General features: G+C 43.8%; 1 protein-coding gene across 11 annotated transcripts in view; it reads left to right on the top strand.

Moving 5' to 3' along the window:
• The window catches only part of SBNO1 (strawberry notch homolog 1), an 84,422-nt gene that overhangs the window by 53,693 nt on the left and 13,198 nt on the right, over positions 1 to 17,531 (top strand). For 10 of the 11 annotated variants that reach the window (XM_031650867.1, XM_031650872.1, XM_031650869.1 and 7 more), the window contains 10 exons: positions 1,648 to 1,783; positions 3,945 to 4,057; positions 4,160 to 4,231; positions 6,200 to 6,299; positions 8,643 to 8,717; positions 9,542 to 9,688; positions 9,813 to 9,907; positions 10,001 to 10,093; positions 14,704 to 14,841; positions 16,764 to 16,840. In XM_031650867.1, coding sequence (XP_031506727.1) covers positions 1,648 to 1,783; positions 3,945 to 4,057; positions 4,160 to 4,231; positions 6,200 to 6,299; positions 8,643 to 8,717; positions 9,542 to 9,688; positions 9,813 to 9,907; positions 10,001 to 10,093; positions 14,704 to 14,841; positions 16,764 to 16,840 — 1,046 coding nt within the window. Of the gene's footprint in view, positions 1 to 1,647; positions 1,784 to 3,944; positions 4,058 to 4,159; positions 4,232 to 6,199; positions 6,300 to 8,642; positions 8,718 to 9,541; positions 9,689 to 9,812; positions 9,908 to 10,000; positions 10,094 to 13,191; positions 13,376 to 14,703; positions 14,842 to 16,763; positions 16,841 to 17,531 lie in introns of those variants that run through there. The other variant, XM_031650876.1, reaches the window with a different exon arrangement.

Raw genomic sequence — 17,531 nt, 5'->3', positions numbered from 1 at the left:
AAAAGTTCTCTTAGTTCGTCTTGGTGTGACATCTGATGTCATTGTAGTGTCATTCTGATTTTGAGTCTAAAATATTTATGTCCATATTACTAGTAACTTTGGTTTCACTGTGTATTTTATTGCTGTATCATTTTATATTAAGATGATTTACTGTAAATAGCTTATAGATTACATTCCCATATCCAACCATTGTAGAGATTTTGGGTGCCTCCAGAGACTTTTTTTTTTTTTTTTTTTTTTTTGAGACAGAGTCTCACTCTGTTGCCCAAGCTAGAGTGCAGTGCAGTGGCGTGATCTCAACTCTGTTACCTCTGCCTCCTGGGTCAAAGTGATTCTCGTGCCTCAGCTTCCCGAGTAGCTGGGACTACAGGCACGCACCTCCACGCCTGGCTGATTTTTGTATTTTTTGACAGAGACAGGTTTCACCATATTGACAAGGCTTCTCTTGAACTCCTGACCTCAATTGATGTGCCCACCTCTGCCTCCCAAAATGCCGAGATTATAGGCGTGAGCTACTATGCTGACCCAGAGACTCTTTCTGTAGACTTTTTGTTTGTTTGAGAAGGACCATCACTTTGTCCCCCAGGCTGGAATGCAGTGGTGCGATCTCGGCTCATTGCCACCTCCACCTCCCGGATTCAAGCAGTTCTCTGCCTCAGCCTCCTAAGTAGCTGGGAATACAGGCACACACCACCACACCTGGCTAATTTTTGTGTATTTAATAGAGACAGGGTTTTGCCATGTTGGCCAGGCTGGTCTTGAACTCCTGACCTCAAACGATCCATTCACCTCAACCTCTCAAAAGTGGTAGGATTACAAGAGTTTGAGACCAGCCTGGGCAACATAGTGGGACCCCCGCTCCCCCCGTACAGGGAAAATAGTCACATGGTAGTACATGCCCACAGTCCCAGCTACTGGGAGGCTGAGGTGAAAGGATCGCTTGAGCTTGAGAGGTGAAAACTGTAGAGAGCTATGATTGCACCACTGCACTCCAGCTTGTGTGACAGAGTGAGACCCTGTCTCAAAAAATATATATATACAAAAAGCTAATGATACATATTTTCAAGATTGTAGGTACAGGTATTAGTTATTTTATGTAATTGCTTCATTAATCTACACCCTTATGCATTAGGAATTACATTAGTTGGAATTAGTTTTGGTTGCTAAATAACAGAAAATACAAAGTCTGTTAAGTATTGGTTTCAATAAGAGAGAAGATTATTTCTCTCATGGACACATTTGGGTAGGTGGAGCAGGGCTTGTATGCCCCCTTGAAGCCCAGGCATCTTCCATGTTGTTCATTAAATTATGTGGGCCTCCATTTCCAAGTTACCTTTGTATTCCAAGATACCTGCTTCAGACTCTGTCACTACCTCTACATTTTACCTAAAAGAGAGGAGACAAGGGGATGAGAAGGGCATGTCGCCTGCTTTTAAGGACATTTCCTGTGCATCATACATTTTACCTACATCTTGCTGGCTGGAGAATGTTCACACTTAGCTGTAAGGGAGACTGGGAAATAAAATTGGGAGTCTTATTGTTGAGAAAGAAGGAGAGTGTAAGCAGTCTGCTGAAGGACTTCATTTAAGGCACTGGCCTGCTTGTTCTTACGCAAAGGTGACTTTATTTTTCTTATATTTGACACAGAATATTGCTATCATCTCAGAAGCTGCCAGCTCAGGTATTTCATTACAAGCAGATAGGAGAGCTAAAAATCAAAGACGAAGAGTTCATATGACTTTAGAATTACCCTGGAGCGCTGATAGAGCAATTCAACAATTCGGTAAGTTCCTACAACTGGATTTCACTTAATTATCCAGCTAGGAATCATTGGGTAAATTTGTGCATATCAAAACCTAGGTTTAGGCCAGGCACAGTGGCTAATGCCTGTAATCCCAATATTTTGGGAGGCCACGGTGGGAGGATAACTTGAGTCCAGGAGTTTGAGACCAGCCTGGGCAACATAGTGAGACCCTGTCTCTACCAAAAGAAGAGAAAAACTGAGCTGAGAGCAGTGACTTGTGCCTGTAACCCCAGCACTTTAGGAGGCCAAAGTGGGTGCATCACTTGAGGTAATAGTTTGAGACCAGCCTGGTCAACATGATGAAACCGAGCCTCTACTAAAATTACAAACACAAAAATTAACTGGGTGTGTTGGCACGCACCTGTACTCCCAGCTACTCAGAAGGCTGAGGCAGAGAATCGCTTGAACCTGGGAGGCGCAGGCTGCAGTGAGCTGAGATCATGCCATTGCACTCCAGCCTGGGCAACATAGGGAGATTGCATCTCAAAAAAAAAAAAAAAGAAAAGAGAAGGAAAATTGGCTGGATGTGGTGGCATGTGTCTGTAGTCCCAGCTACTCAGGAGGCTGAGGTGGGAGAATTACTTGAGTTCAAGATTGTGGTGAGATATGATTTCACCACTGCACTCCAGCCTGGGTGACAAAGTGTGACTTCAAAAACAGGCTGGGCGCAGTGACTCATGCCTGTAATCCCAGCACTTTGGCAGGCTGAGGTGGGCGGATTACCTGAGGTCAGGAGTTCGCGACCAGCCTGACCAACATGGAGAAACCCTGTCTCTACTAAAAATACAAAATTAGCCGGGTGTGGTGGCTTATGCCTGTAACCCCAGCTACTCGGGAGGCTGAGGCAGGAGAATCGCTTGAACCCAGGAGGCAGAGGTCGCAGTGAGCTGAGATCGAGCCATTGCACTCCAGCCTCAGCAACAAGAGCGAAACTCTAACAACAACAACAACAAATCCTGTTTAATGTCTTTTTTTTTTTTTGAGATGGAGTCTCGCTTTGTCGCCCAGGCTGGAGTGCAGTGGCGCGATCTCGGCTCACTGCAAGCTCCGCCTCCTGGGTTCACGCCATTCTCCTGCCTCAGCCTCCTGAGTAGCTGGGACTACAGGCACCCACCACCACGCCCGGCTAATTTTTTGTATTTTTTAGTAGAGACAGGGTTTCACCGTGCTGGCCAGGATGGTCTCGATCTCCTGACCTTGTGATCTGCCCACCTCCGCCTCCCAAAGTGCTGGGATTACAGGCTTGAGCCACCGTGCCCGGCCAATGTCTTATATCTTATAACTCGAAATCTCAGATCTTGCATTTAGGGAGTGTTATATGTACCTTATAGTATATGATGCATTATGAATTCATTTTTTGCCTGTTTACAAGTTGTAAAAAATATATATATGGTGGGAATTTGTGGGGTTCCAAGAACAGGGCTCCTCAAGGAGTGTCCTTATAAAATTTAAGGATGTATTAGGTCCATATCAGAAGCTGCTACTTCCATATGCTTTTCCAACCTCAGTAGCTTCACCAAAGGCACACAGCTCCTCCCTCCATCTTCATGTTCTTGTGACCAATGATTTGAAAAACAGTTGTGGGAAAATCCAGAGTAACTGTGTATCAGTAACGTGTGGTTAAGCAAAATTGGGATAGCAATGCTAATACTTCTATCATTAAGCAGTTTTATGTGTGTTTTGGTAATTTAACATTATCTGTAATTTTTCTTGTTTAGTGGTTTCCCAATACCAGTTTAGTATTAAATGCTAGGAATACATCTCAGAATATTCTTTTTTTTTTTTTTTTTTTTTTTGAGACGGAGTGTCGCTCTGTCGCCCAGGCTGGAGTGCAGTGGCCAGATCTCAGCTCACTGCAAGCTCCACGTCCCGGGTTCACGCCATTCTCCTGCCTCAGCCTCCTGAGCAGCTGGGACTACAGGCGCCCGCCACCTCGCCCAGCTAGTTTTTTGTATTTTTAGTAGAGACGGGGTTTCACCATGTTAGCCAGGATGGTCTCGATCTGCTGACCTCGTGATCCGCCCGTCTCGGCCTCCCAAAGTGCTGGGATTACAGGCTTGAGCCACCGCGCCCAGCCCATCTCAGAATATTCTATTCAGCGAACAAAATCAATGATCTTTAAAAAAAAATTTCGTTGCAGGACGAACTCATAGATCAAACCAAGTGACTGCTCCTGAATATGTCTTTCTGATTTCTGAACTGGCAGGAGAACAAAGATTTGCATCTATTGTTGCTAAAAGACTTGAGAGTTTGGTGAGTTTTGGAGTTGTGTGGCTGTGTGTAAAAGATGATCTGTTGTACCTGTTTTCTGGTAAAAGGTTACCTGTGCCTTGACTGAAATTTTTGTTTTAATAGGGGGCACTTACACATGGCGATAGAAGAGCAACAGAATCTAGGGATCTGAGCAGGTTCAACTTTGATAATAAGGTACATTTCAACTTTCAGTATCTCTGAAAACTTGTGATAGTGTATGGTAGTTGTAGGGAACGTGAAAGAAAGGTAGTTACTGTCTAAAACAAAACTGCCTCTCGTATGCATTTGCTTTAAAATCATGACTTCCTGTAAGACAGAATTTCACATGTAAGTTAGATCACATGTTAAGTATCAGTACAGCAATGTGGTTGTCTTTATTCCTTTTGGAAAAGAAGAACAAATGAGAATGAATTAACTGTGAGTTCTCAGAAGTAAAGGAAGTTAATTTTTGTCACGTTTGCTATGTGTAGAGACATGAATTAGGCAGTATAAAATATATATAAAGGCCAGGCGCAATGGCTCATGCCTGTAATCCCAGCGCTTTGGGAGGCCCAGGTGGGTGGATTACCTGAGGTCAGGCGTTCGAGACCAGCCTGGCCAATATGGTGCAACCACATCTGTACTAAAAAAAAAAAAAAAAAAAATACAAAAATTAGGCCGGAATCGGTTGCTCACACCTGTAATCCGACCACTTTGGGAGGTCAAGGCAGGTGGATCACCTGAGGTCAGGAGTTTGAGACCAGCCTGACCAACACAGTGAAACCCTATCTCTGTTAAAAATACAGCAAATTAGCTGGGCGTGGTGGCACTCACCTGCAGTCCCAGCTACTTAGGAGGCAGAGGTTGCAGTGAGCCAAGATCATGCCACTGCACTGCAGCCTGGGCAGTAGGGCAAAACTGTGTCTCAAAAAATTATATAAAAATTAGTTGGGTGGGCCGGGCGCGGTGGCTCAAGCCTGTAATCCCAGCACTTTGGGAGGCCGAGACGGGCGGATCACGAGGTCAGCAGATCGAGACCATCCTGGGGTGAAACCCCGTCTCTACTAAAAAATACAAAAAACTAGCCGGGCAAGGTGGCGGGCGCCTGTAGTCCCAGCTACTCAGGAGGCTGAGGCAGGAGAATGGCGTAAACCCGGGAGGCGGAGCTTGCAGTGAGCTGAGATCCGGCCACTGCATTCCAGCCTGGGCGACAGAGCGAGACTCCGTCTCAAAAAAAAAAAAAAAAAAAAATTAGTTGGGTGTGGCTGGGCACAGTGGCTCACGCCTGTAATCCCAGCACTTTGGGAGACCAAGGTGGGCGGATCACGAGGTCAAGAGATCGAGACCATCCTGGCCAACATGGTGAAACCCTGTCTCTACTAAAAATAGAAAAATTAGCTGGGCGTGGTGACTCAAGCCTGTAGTCCTAGCTACTCAGGAGGCTGAGGCAGGAAAATCACTTCAACCCGGGATACAGAGGTTGCAGTGAGCCGAGTTTATACCCCTGCACTCTAGCCTGTCGACAGAGCAAGACTCCGTGTCAAAGGAAAAAAAAAATTGGGCATGGTGGCCACGGGCACGTGTAGTCCCAGCTTCTTGGGAGGCTGAGGCAGAGAACCGCTTGAACCCGGGAGGCAGAGGTTGCAGTGAGTGGAGATCGTGACATTACACTCCAGCCTGGGTGATGAGCAAAACTCTTGTCTCCAAAAGAAGAAAACATAAATAAGTATAAAGATAATTGAGAATTGCTTTTTTGAATCTTTGGTACAATAATAGTTTGTGGTTTTTGGGGGGTTTTGTTGAGAGAGAGTTTTTTGCTCTTGTTGCGCAGGCTGGAGCACAATGACGCCATCTTGGCTCACTACAGCCTCCACCTCCCAGGTTCAAGCAATTCTCCTGCCTCAGCCTTCCGAGTAGCTGGGATTACAGGTGTCTGCCACCACACCCAGCTAATTTTTTGTAGTAGAGATGGAGTTTCACCATGTTAGGTTGATCTTGAACTCCCAACCTCAGGGTATCCACCCGCCTCAACCTCCCAAAGTGCTGGGATTACAGGCATGAGCCACCGTGCCCAGCCAATAGTTTTTATAGTATTTAGGTGGTAATGTGATTGAAGAGTATCCAAATGCTGAAAGTGGTTAAAGGTTTTTATTTTTTTTGCAGTATGGAAGAAATGCTTTAGAAATTGTCATGAAATCCATTGTAAACTTGGATTCTCCTATGGTATCACCACCTCCAGACTATCCTGGAGAATTTTTTAAAGGTAAGTTTTAAAAATATTCATAACAACGACAATGATTATTGACAAAGATGTACTCAAACCTGTTGTAACGTTTGCTGTTATATTAGTTTTTTTCTTTGGACATAAATTGTATAAAACTTTGAAATTAATGGTTACTAGGACACATAAGTATCTTGTATTAAACAGATTTATTAAAGCAAATTTTATTCAAATGAAGGTGCTCTTACTGTTGATATAGTGAAAGCATGTTTGTCTAATAATAGATTTAAAAGAGGAAAGTCGTTTTAGTACATTAAGTAAAATCACTTTGCCAAATAGCCATTTTTTTTTTTTTTAAGACCGAGTCTCGCTCTGTCGCCTGGCTGGAGTGCAGTGGTGTGATCTCGGCTCACTGCAACCTCCAGCTCCCTGGTTCAAGCCATTCTCCTGCCTCAACCTCCCGGGTATCTAAGATTACAGGCACAAGCCACCATGCCCAGCTAATTTTTGTATTTTTAGTAGAGACAAGGTTGCACTATGTTGGCCAGGATGGTCTTGATCTCCTGACCTTGTGATCTGTCCGCCTCAGCCTCCCAAAGTGCTGGGATTACAGGCATTAGCTACCGTGCCCAGCCCCAAATAACTTTTAAAATTCAATTTAAAGTTGAAAAAGTACCTAGGTAAGTAATCTTTGAGGATTGATTGGTAGGGGTGGGAGGTTTGAATGAAACAAAATTGGCCATGAATTCACAGTTGTTTAAACTGGGTGATGGATACATGTGGCATAGCCTTTTTTCGTTCGTGTATTTGGAAATGTCTTTTTTTTTTTCTTCTTTTTTTGAGACAAGGTCTCGCACTGTCACCTGGGCTGGAGTGCAATGGCATGATCTTGGCTCATACAACCTCCGCCATCAGGTTCAAAGGATTCTCCTGCCTGAACCTCCCGAGTAGCTGGGATTACAGATGCCCGCCACTATACCTGGCTAATTTTCGTATTTTCAATAGAGATGGGGTTTCGCCATGTTGACCAGGTTGGTCTTGAAATCCTGGCCTCATGTGATCCTCCCACCTCAGCCTCTCACAGTGCTGGGATTATAGACGTGAGCCAACGCACTCAGATGGAGTTAGCATTTTTCACTAGAAAGTCCTTTTGGTATATTAACACATACTGATATGTGTTGTTAACAGTTCATATTGGCATACCAGTTAGGGGTGTTCATAAGTACTCTCGGCTTTCCACAAAAGCAGTTAAGTCTTAACCCTATACCTTCACTCCTTTTGACATCAGCAGTGTCAGAAACAACTCCCTGGGCTGGGGGCGGTGATTCATGCCTGTAATCCCAGCACTTTGGGAGGCTGAAGTGTGAGGATTGCTTGAGCCTAGGAGGTGGAGGCTGTAGTGAACTGTGATGGCACCACTGCATTCCAGCCTGGGTGACAGAAACCCTGTCTCAGGGAGAAAAAAAAAAAGACTCCTTGATTTATTTCTAACTTCTTAAAATTACAGGTTATGGCTAGGCGCAGTGGCTCACACCTGTAATCTCAGCACTTTGGGAGGCCAAGGCAGGTGGATCATTTAAGCTCAGGAGATCAAGACAAGCCTGGGCAACATGGAGAAACCCCTTCTCTAAAAAAATTACAAAAAAATTAGCCGGGCACAGTGGTGCACGCCTGTAGTCCCAGCTCCTCAGGAAGCTGAGGTGAGAGGATCCCTTGAGCCTGGGAGGCAGAGGTTGCAGTAAGCCAAGATGATGCCATTGCACTCCAGCCTGGGCGACATAGTCAGACCCTGTCTCAAAAAATATATAGATAGATGGATAGATAGATAGATAACTTGTTTATTATAAGTAATGACAATAATGTTGCAGCCTGGTACAGTGGCTCATACCTGTAATCTCAGCACTTTGGGAGGCTGAGCTGGGTGGATCTCCAGGTTAGGAGTTTGAGACCAGCCTGGCCAGCATGGCGAAACCCTGTCTCTACTAAAAATACAAAAATTAGCCTGTAGTTCCAGCTACTCGGGAGGCTGAGGCAGGAGAATTGCTTGAACCCGTGAGGCAGAGGTTGCAGTGAGCTGAGATCGCATCCTGCGCTCCAGCCTGCGTGACAGAGTGAGACGCAAAAAAAAAAGAAAAGAATCTTAACATGTATAATGAAGAGAGTTAATGTGGTCCCCTTAACCCTCCTTCCATTCTCACCTTCTTAGGTCACAGATGACAGTGTGAACAGGGGCAGTTCTCTCCACATTTTCTCCATGTTTATATAAATATCAAGGTTTTTTTTTTTAAATGGCATGATGTTACTTGCAACATCCTTTTCTCACTTAGTGGTACATTGTAGACCTCTCTTGTAATTTATGAGTCAGAGTTGATCCTGTTCTTACAGATGTTCGACAAGGACTGATAGGAGTTGGTCTGATAAATGTAGAAGATCGCTCGGGAATTCTTACTCTCGATAAAGGTACTACTATTAACTTTGTGTAGCACATAACTGTTGCTATAGTATTAAAGTCCATTATGACGTATGCTTTTGAGCCAAAGGGGAAGCTTCATGTTCTGAAAACATTCTGGGTGGTTTTGGCTGCTGTGGGGCTTGAACCCGCGAGGCAGAGGTTGCAGTGAGCCAAGATTGCACCACTGCAGTACAGCCTGGGCAACAGTAGAGCGAGACTCCGTCTAAAAAAAAAAATTGTTTGGGCATGATGGCTCATGCCTGTAATACCATTACTTTGGGAGGCCAAGGCAGGCAGATCACAAGGTCAGGAGTCCAAGACTATCCTGGCTAAGATGGTGGAAACCCATCTCTACTAAAAATACAAAAATTAGACAGGCGTGGTGGCAGACATCTGTAATCCCAGCTACTCGGGAGGCTGAGGCAGGAGAACTTGAATCTGGGATGGGGAGGTTGCAGTGAGCCAAGATTGCACCACTGCACTCCAGCCTGGGCAACAGCAGAGCAAGACTCCGTCTCAAAAAACAAAACAAAACAAAAAATTACTGAAGTCAGGGGTGGAGCCTAGACATTTGTAGTTTCCCAAAGCTCCCAGACATTCTAATTGTGCCGCTACAGTTGAGAATTCAGTTTGACAAACCTCTTTTGAGCATATCCTGCAGTGGTGCTAATTCCTAGAGAGAGAAATGGGCAGATTACAGCCTTGTGAGGACAGTGTAAGAGTTAAGAAGGAAGACTTTTAGAAGAGAAAGTGGGACTCGAACTAAGCCTAGATGAATAAAAAATTTTTAATTATTTGAATGCATGAAAACATTCATCTTTTGTCTTTACAGATTATAACAACATAGGGAAATTCTTAAATAGAATTTTAGGCATGGAGGTACATCAGCAGAACGCATTATTTCAGTATTTTGCGGACACACTTACTGCAGTTGTTCAAAATGCCAAAAAAAATGGAAGATACGATATGGGAATCTTAGGTAAGTAGGGAAAATATCCTTCCCAACGCCCCCAGGGAAAATGTGGAGTGGAGAAATTCTTTAAATGTGTGTACCTTATAAAAATGTTCTTTTTACATTTATATGTTTCTTTCTGTTGTTCAAGATCTTGGTTCTGGAGATGAAAAGGTGAGGAAGAGTGATGTTAAAAAGTTTCTGACTCCAGGGTATTCAACCTCTGGCCACGTAGAATTATACACAGTAAGTTTAGAAAATGTTGTGCATGTGGAATTATCGTCTTCCCATGAGATGCATTTACAGAAATGAGTTTAAATTTTGTTGTTTCTCTTACAGATTAGTGTAGAGAGGGGAATGTCATGGGAGGAAGCTACCAAGATTTGGGCTGAGCTGACAGGACCAGACGATGGCTTTTACTTGTCATTGCAAGTACGACTTTTCCTTTAAATGCTATTCAGATATATAATACTTTTTAATGGCCAATATTGTAATTGTCTCTTCACTTTGTACCTGTTTCCCAGTTGTGTTTAGCTTTCTCTGTTTTGGTAATTTATCGTTGTAATTGTGGGTTTGTCAATTTGTATTACGTTTTTACTTAATGCATTTTAAAGGATGTTATTAGATTTGAGTTTAGAATTTTATGTTTTCTTTTTATTTTGAGACAGAGTTTCGCTCTTTGTTGCCCAGGCTGGAGTGCAATGGTGCGATCTCGGCTCACTACATCCTCTGCCTCCCGAGTAGCTGAAATTAGAGGCATGTGCCACTAGGCCTGGCTGATTTTGTATTTTTAGTAGAGACAGGGTTTCTTCACGTTGATCAGGCTGGTCTCAAACTCCCGACCTCAGGTGATCTGCCTGCCTCAGCCTTCCAAAGTGCTGGGATTACAGGCGTGAGCCACATCACCCTTCCTAATTTTTGTATTTTTAGTAGAGGCGAAGTTTCGCCATGTTGGCCGGGCTGGTCTCGATCTCCTGACCTCAGATGATCTGCCTGCCTTGGCCTCCCAAAGTGCTGGAATTATGGGTGTGAGCCACCACGCCTGGCTGAATTGTTAACATTTTCTTTATTTTTTTTATTTTTATTTTTTTTAAAAGACGGAGTCTTGCTCTGTCGCCCAGGCTGGAGTCCAGTGGCGCAATCTCAGCTCACTGCAGGCTCCGCCTCCCGGGTTCACGCCATTCTCCTGCCTCAGCCTCCCAAGTAGCTGGGACTATAGGCGCCCGCCACCACACCCGGCTAATTATTTTTTACATTTTTAGTAGAGATGGGGTTTCCCCATCTTAGCCAAGATGGTCTCAATCTCCTTACCTCGTGATTTGCCCACTTCAGCCTCCCAAAGTGCTGGGATTACAGGCGTGAGCCACCACACCCGGCCAACATTTTCTTGTTTTTTTTTTTTTCTGGGTTTCACCGTGTTAGCCAGGATGGTCTCGATCTCCTGACCTCGTGATCCGCCCGTCTCGGCCTCCCAAAGTGCTGGGATTACAGGCTTGAACCACCGCGCCTGGCCCATTTTCTTAAATTAAGCATTTTTCATAAGACAGAGACTTGCTTTAGTCTTAATAATGCTTTATATCTTGAAGACTCATTTTTCAGTTAGTAAAACAGCTGCATTATTTCAGTTATGATTTGTCTCTGTGGACAGAACTAAGGGGTGTGTGTGTGCACACATAACTATACATATATGTATAGATACTTAACAGTATCTTGAGTTTCATACTGACTTACTTTAGACAACATAGTTTTTATTTCACCAGTTCTCTAAGATATTTGGGGTTGTTTTGTTTTTGTTTTTTGAGACAGAGTTTCAGTCTGTCACCCAGGCTGGAGTGCAGTGGCGCGATCTTGGCTCACCGCAACCTCCGCCTCCCACGTTCAAGCGATTCTTCTGCTACAGCCTCCTGAGTAGCTGAGACTACAGGCGTGTGCCACCACGCCCAGCTAAGTTTTTTAGTTTTAGTGGAGACGAGGTTTCACTATGTTAGCCAGGATGGCCTTGATCTCCTGACCTCATGATCCCCCCGCCTCCACCTCCCAAAGTGCCGGGATTACAGGCGTGAGCCACCGCACCAGGCCCCTTCATTCCTTCTTAAACTTACTTCAGTTTAGAAGCGCCAGGCTAGATTTATTCCACAGGCCTAAGCTGTTGATCCTTGATCTAGAGAAAAGCTCTCAAAGGATCTGGCTCCTAGTTGAGTTGGGGTTTTCTGGTTTGGTTTTGTTTTTTGTAATGGGATCTCCTCCCACTGTCACCCAGGCTGATATGCAGTGGTGTGCGTGATCACGGCTCACTGCAGCTTCAACCTCCTGGGCTCAGACAGTCCTCTCACTTCATCTTCCTGAGTAGCTGGGACCACAGGTACACTCCACCACACTTGGCTAGTTTTTTTTTTTTTTTTTTTTTGCGGTTGATATCTCACTGTGTTGTCCAGGCTGGTCTCAAACTCATAGGCTTAAATGATGCTCCCACCTCGGCCTCCCAAAGTGCTGGATTACAGTTGTCAGCTACTGTGCCTTGGTGGTTTTGGGGTTTTTGAAATACTGATTGAACTGTAGGTTGATTTGCATGTCATTATAAGAACTGTAGGTTGATTTGCATGTCAATACAGATAAACATCTTGCATACTTTTACCAGTTCCCCCAGTGGTAATATTTTTCAAAACTGTATTGTGATATCACAACCAAGATGCTGACATGAGTAGAATTCACGTATTTTACTTGGCTTTCCCCCATAGGGGCCATTTTGATTGGTCCACATAGGGTGTTGGTTATTGTTTTCAGGACAGTCTCGAACTCCTCCTGGGCTTGATCCATCCTCTCACCTTGACCACCTGAATGGCTGGGATTACAGGCATGCACCACTGCACCTGGCTCTTGGTTATTAGTTTTAATTTGAAATTATTGCCAGAATATCGCTGTTGGTAGATTGTGATGAAAGTCATGATCCCCAGCTTCCCTTAGGTTGAAGGATGTGGTAATACTGGTCCTTCATTCTCTGCGTGGCAACAGGTGGCTGGGCATGAGGAGTGGTGGCCCTAGAGACCTCGTTCCTGGTCTTTGTTTGCCTTTGAACCTTCACTGCATTAGGCTACCATACTTTTCAGTGTGTGTAACCTGTGCTGCCATTAGGAAGTCAATGTCAGAATCGCTTTCCACTATTTTGTGATGATGTATAATTAACCTGACACTGTCAAGACAGAGCCCATTCTTAAGTGTCTAAACACTATCCTGTAAGTATAGGTTTGGATGTTTCCTGTCAGCTGATAAATAATTTTAAATATAATCTTCACCTTAACCATTGTTTTATGACTTTACAGTAATTATATAAACAATGTTTCAATTCGTTGGAAAAAGTAAGAGACCAAGGGTCTTTAATATTCATGAAGAAGAAAGTAAAAGATTATGTTTTTTATTATAAAAATTAATATAAAAAGTTAATAGCCCCACAAACAATGATTTATTGTGTTAGAGGGCTGGGAAAATGGTTTTACTTTGAAACTTTTCTTTTTCCTTCCGTGTTGCTCCAGAAATGATTGTTTAGAAGCTGTTCAGTCTTCATTATGGAAGAAATGAATTTTCCAGTTTTTCCTTGAGTTAAGTGGAGTTTTTAAGAGTAACTCCTTCCTCTTAAAGTTTCTCTCATAAATCCAACTTTAAAAAGTTAAAAGTAGGCCAAGCATGGTGGCTCATGCCTATAATCCTAACACTTTGGGAGACCGAGGCGGGCAGATCACCTGAGGTCGGGAGTTCGAGACCAGCCTGGCCAACATGGAAAAACCCTGTCTCTACTGAAAATACAAAATTAGCTGGGCATGGTGGCGGGTACCTGTAGTCCCAGCTACTTGGGAGGCTGAGGCAGGAGAATCGCCTTGAACCCGGGAGGCGGAGCTTGCAGTGAGCCAAGATCGTGCCACTATACTCTAGACTGGTGACAGAGCAAGGCTCTGTCTCAAAAAAAAAAAGGCTGGGTAACACATACCTGGCCGGGCTGTGGCTCGCCTCTGTAATCCGCAGCGACTCCTTTGGGGAGGCCGCAGAGGGCGGATCATGAGGTCAGGAGACTGGAGACCATCCTGGCTAACACGGGCAAAACCCCATCTCTACTAAAAATACAAAAACTTAGCCGGGCGGCGGCGGTGCCTGTAGTCCCAGCTACTCTCGAGGCTGAGGCAGGAGAACATGGAACCCGAGAGGAGTGAGCCGTGCGTTTCTGATCGCCACTATACTCTAGACTGGTGACAGAGCAAGGCTCTGTCTCAAAAAAAAAAAAAAAAAAAAGTTAAAAATACATACCTGGATTCCAACATTTCTCTAATGCTTCCCTTTCTTCCATTTTTATCTCCATATATGTGGACGATTTGTTCAACATTTTTGCTTTCTGCTGCCATAGCTTTGCTGTTTACAGAACACTTTATCAGGTGATCTCTCACTTTGCCCTTCAAAACCCTGTGACATCAGGAAAGGCAGTACTGGCAGAGTAGATAAGTGCAGAGCACTGGGGCTATCCAAGGCCTTAGCTTGGAGAGGCGTGAATTCTATTGTTAACCTGAAAGGAGAGTAATATTTATTTTTCCATTTTACTGAGAGATGTTTAAAAACATACAGCAGAGCTAAAAGAACTTTCTCTGAAGACCCCTAATGCCTACTACCTGGATTCTACTGTTAACATTTTATTACACTTGGTTTTTCTTATCTCTCTGAGGCTACTTGACTGGGGTTCCAGGTACAGGAAATAAAAGAAGCAAAATGATCTGTATTGGACATTTGTGCATTAAAGCTAATTCCACATAGTTTTCTGAAGATAACTTTGGTCTTTAACCTTTGTTTTAGCCGGAATTAAGGTCCAATAACTGCCCTTTGGGTGTGGCCATGTTACAGTCTTTTAAACAAGCAGTTTTGGTGTTTTTTGAAGTTACCTATCTATGTACTTACTTAGTGTTACAGTCTCAAGTGATTATATATGCTGATGTGATGATACAAAAACATGTCTTAAAGTGTGTGTTGTAAAATCTTTATATTTTGTCATTTTCTTTAAACAGATAAGGAACAACAAGAAAACTGCCATCTTAGTTAAAGAAGTGAATCCTAAAAAGAAACTTTTCTTAGTTTATCGACCAAATACTGGGAAACAGCTCAAATTAGAAATTTATGCTGATCTAAAAAAGAAATATAAGAAGGTATTTTTTCATTTGTACTTTATATTATATAAGAACACTTATTTTGGGCCAGGCGTAGTGGCTCACACCTGTAATCCCAGCACTTTGGGAGGCCGAGGCGGGCAGATCACCTAAGGTTGGGAGTTTGAGACCAGCCTGACCAACATGGAGAAACTCCGTCTCTACTGAAAATGCAACATATTAGCCCGGGATGGTGATGCATACCTGCAATCGCAGCTACTCGGGAGGCTGAAGTAGGAGAATTGCTTGAACCCAGGAGGCGGAGGTTGCAGTGAACCAAGGTGGAGCCATTGCACTCCAGCCTGAGCAACAAGAGTGAAACTTCATCTCAAAAAAAAAAAAAAGAATACTTATTTTGGCTGGGCGTGGTGGCTCATGCCTGTGATCCTAGCACTTTGGGAGGCCGAGGCAGTTGGATCACCAGAGGTCAGGATTTCGAGACCAGCCTGGCCAACATGTTAAAACCTTGTCTCTACTAAAGATACAAAAGATAATCAGGTGTGGTGGCGCACACCTGTAGTCCCAGCTACTCAGGAGGCTGAGGCAGGAGAATCATCAGCTTAAAACCTGGGACATGGAGGCGGGCTACAGTAAGTCGGTAGGGCCTGTTCCACTGCACTCCAGCCAGGGTGACAGAGCAAGACTCAGCCTAAAAAAAAAAAAAAAAAAAAAAAAACTTATTTTATAATATATTGAAATTGTTTAAGATAGTTTTTCTAGGTATGAAATTATATTTTCCGGTGGCTCAAGCCTGTAATCCCAGCACTTTGGGAGGCCGAGGCGGGCGGATCACGAGGTCAGGAGATCGAGACCATCCTGGCTAACATGGTGAAACCCCGCCTCCTACTAAAAATACAAAAATCCAGCTAAGTGTAGGTGGCGGGCGCCAGCTTCACTGCACTCCAGCCTGGTGATTATTGTGCCGAGATTCGTCTCCAAAAAAAAAAAAAAAGAAATTATATTTTCCTCTTTTTTTTTTTTTTTTTTTTAATGAGGTCTCACTATGTTGCAAAGGCTGGACTGGAGTTCATCTCATCGGGCTCGGGCTAATTCTTTTTCTACCCTGCCCCCAAAGTTCTAGAATTAACAGGTGTCAGCCACCGCACCCAGCCTGGTTTAAGAAAAATGTCAACTTTTGTAATGCTGATATCACAGTCTTAATGTTAGCAGCCTTAAGAAACTTCTAGGGTGCCTCCTTCTGTTGCCCAGGCTGGAGTGTAGTAGTGCAGTCTTGGCTCACTGTAACCTTCGCCTCACGGGTTCAAGTGATTGTTGTGCCTCAGCTTCCCAAGTAGCTGGGATTACAGGCATGTGCTACACACCTGGCTAATTTTTTTTTTTGTATGTTTAGTAGAGACGGAGTTTCGCCATGTTAGCCAGTCTGGTCTTGAACTCCTGGCCTTAAGTGATCACCCGCCTTGGTCTCCCAGAGTGTTGGGATTATAGGCATGAACCACCGTGCCCAGCCTAAAATGATTATTTGAAATAGCTTACCTCTTCAGTAAAGGAAGCTTCCCGTGCTAATCACAAAAGTTAGAATGTTTAAAGCCCTTCTCACTACCTCTTAGTTTTATTGTGAGGATGCCTCTATGTTTATATTTTGCAATGATTTATAGAAAACAGTAAGCGACCATTTTTCCTAACATCTACTATTAGGTTTTATTTTATTAATATTACCTTATATTATTATTTGTAGCCATTCTGATTTGAAAACAAAGTTAAGTAGTTATTTGAAAAATGTATTGTATAAGAGGAACCAGCATGACGGAACTTTTGAAATGACGTTCAGATTCAGTTAATGGCAACGGTAAGGCTTTTTGTGTAGAGATTATTTTAAACGGCTCTAGAACATGCTCGTGATCTAAAAACCAGCTTATTTGCAGCCAATACTGTTTTCAGTGAAATTTTTCTCGTTTTTACAGGTCGTCTCAGATGATGCTCTGATGCACTGGTTAGATCAGTATAATTCATCTGCAGATACTTGTACTCATGCTTATTGGTTAGTATTTTCATGTTTCCTACCATATTTCCAAATTTTAATTGAGATTTAAATACACCTTCACTCTTTACCAGTATGTCCTCATGAATTAACTAACAGATTAAGTATTGTCAGGCGTGGTGTGTTCCATCAGGGATATTTACTGGATGGTTGTAGTTTGTGTACTGTTTATGAAACTGTTTAGTTTATGTGCCTCCTTACTCTTCACTGATGCTTTCTGATTTCCAGCCAAACTGTTGTCTGGCAGCGTGACTTTAACAGTCATCCTTCATGTTAGAACTTGCTTTTTCATGGCCGAGCGTGGTGGCTCACGCCTGTAATCCCAGCACTTGGGAGGCTGAGGTGGGCGGATCACCTGAGGTCAGGAGTTCAAGACCGTCCTGGCCAACATGGTGAAACCCCATCTTTACTAAAAATACAAAACAAGGCCGGGCTGTGGCTCAAGCCTGTAATCCTAGCACTTTTGGGAGGCCGACGGGCGGATCACGGTGTCAGGAGATCGAGACCATCCTGGCTAACACGGTGAAACCCGCTCTACTAAAAAGTACAAAACTAGCCATGAAAAGGGCGCCTGTAGTCCCAGCTACTGGGAGGCTGAGGCAGGAGAATGGCGTGAAACCTCGAGGCGGAGCTTTGCAGTGAGCAGAGATCCTGCCACTGAACTCCGTAGCCTGGTGACAGAGCCAGACTC

Source organism: Papio anubis, chromosome 9, assembly GCF_008728515.1.
Source record: "Papio anubis isolate 15944 chromosome 9, Panubis1.0, whole genome shotgun sequence".
In the NCBI taxonomy this organism is placed as follows: domain Eukaryota; kingdom Metazoa; phylum Chordata; class Mammalia; order Primates; family Cercopithecidae; genus Papio; species Papio anubis.
The sequence above is the reverse complement of the archived record's forward strand: the minus strand, read 5'-3'. Positions and strand labels throughout refer to the sequence as shown.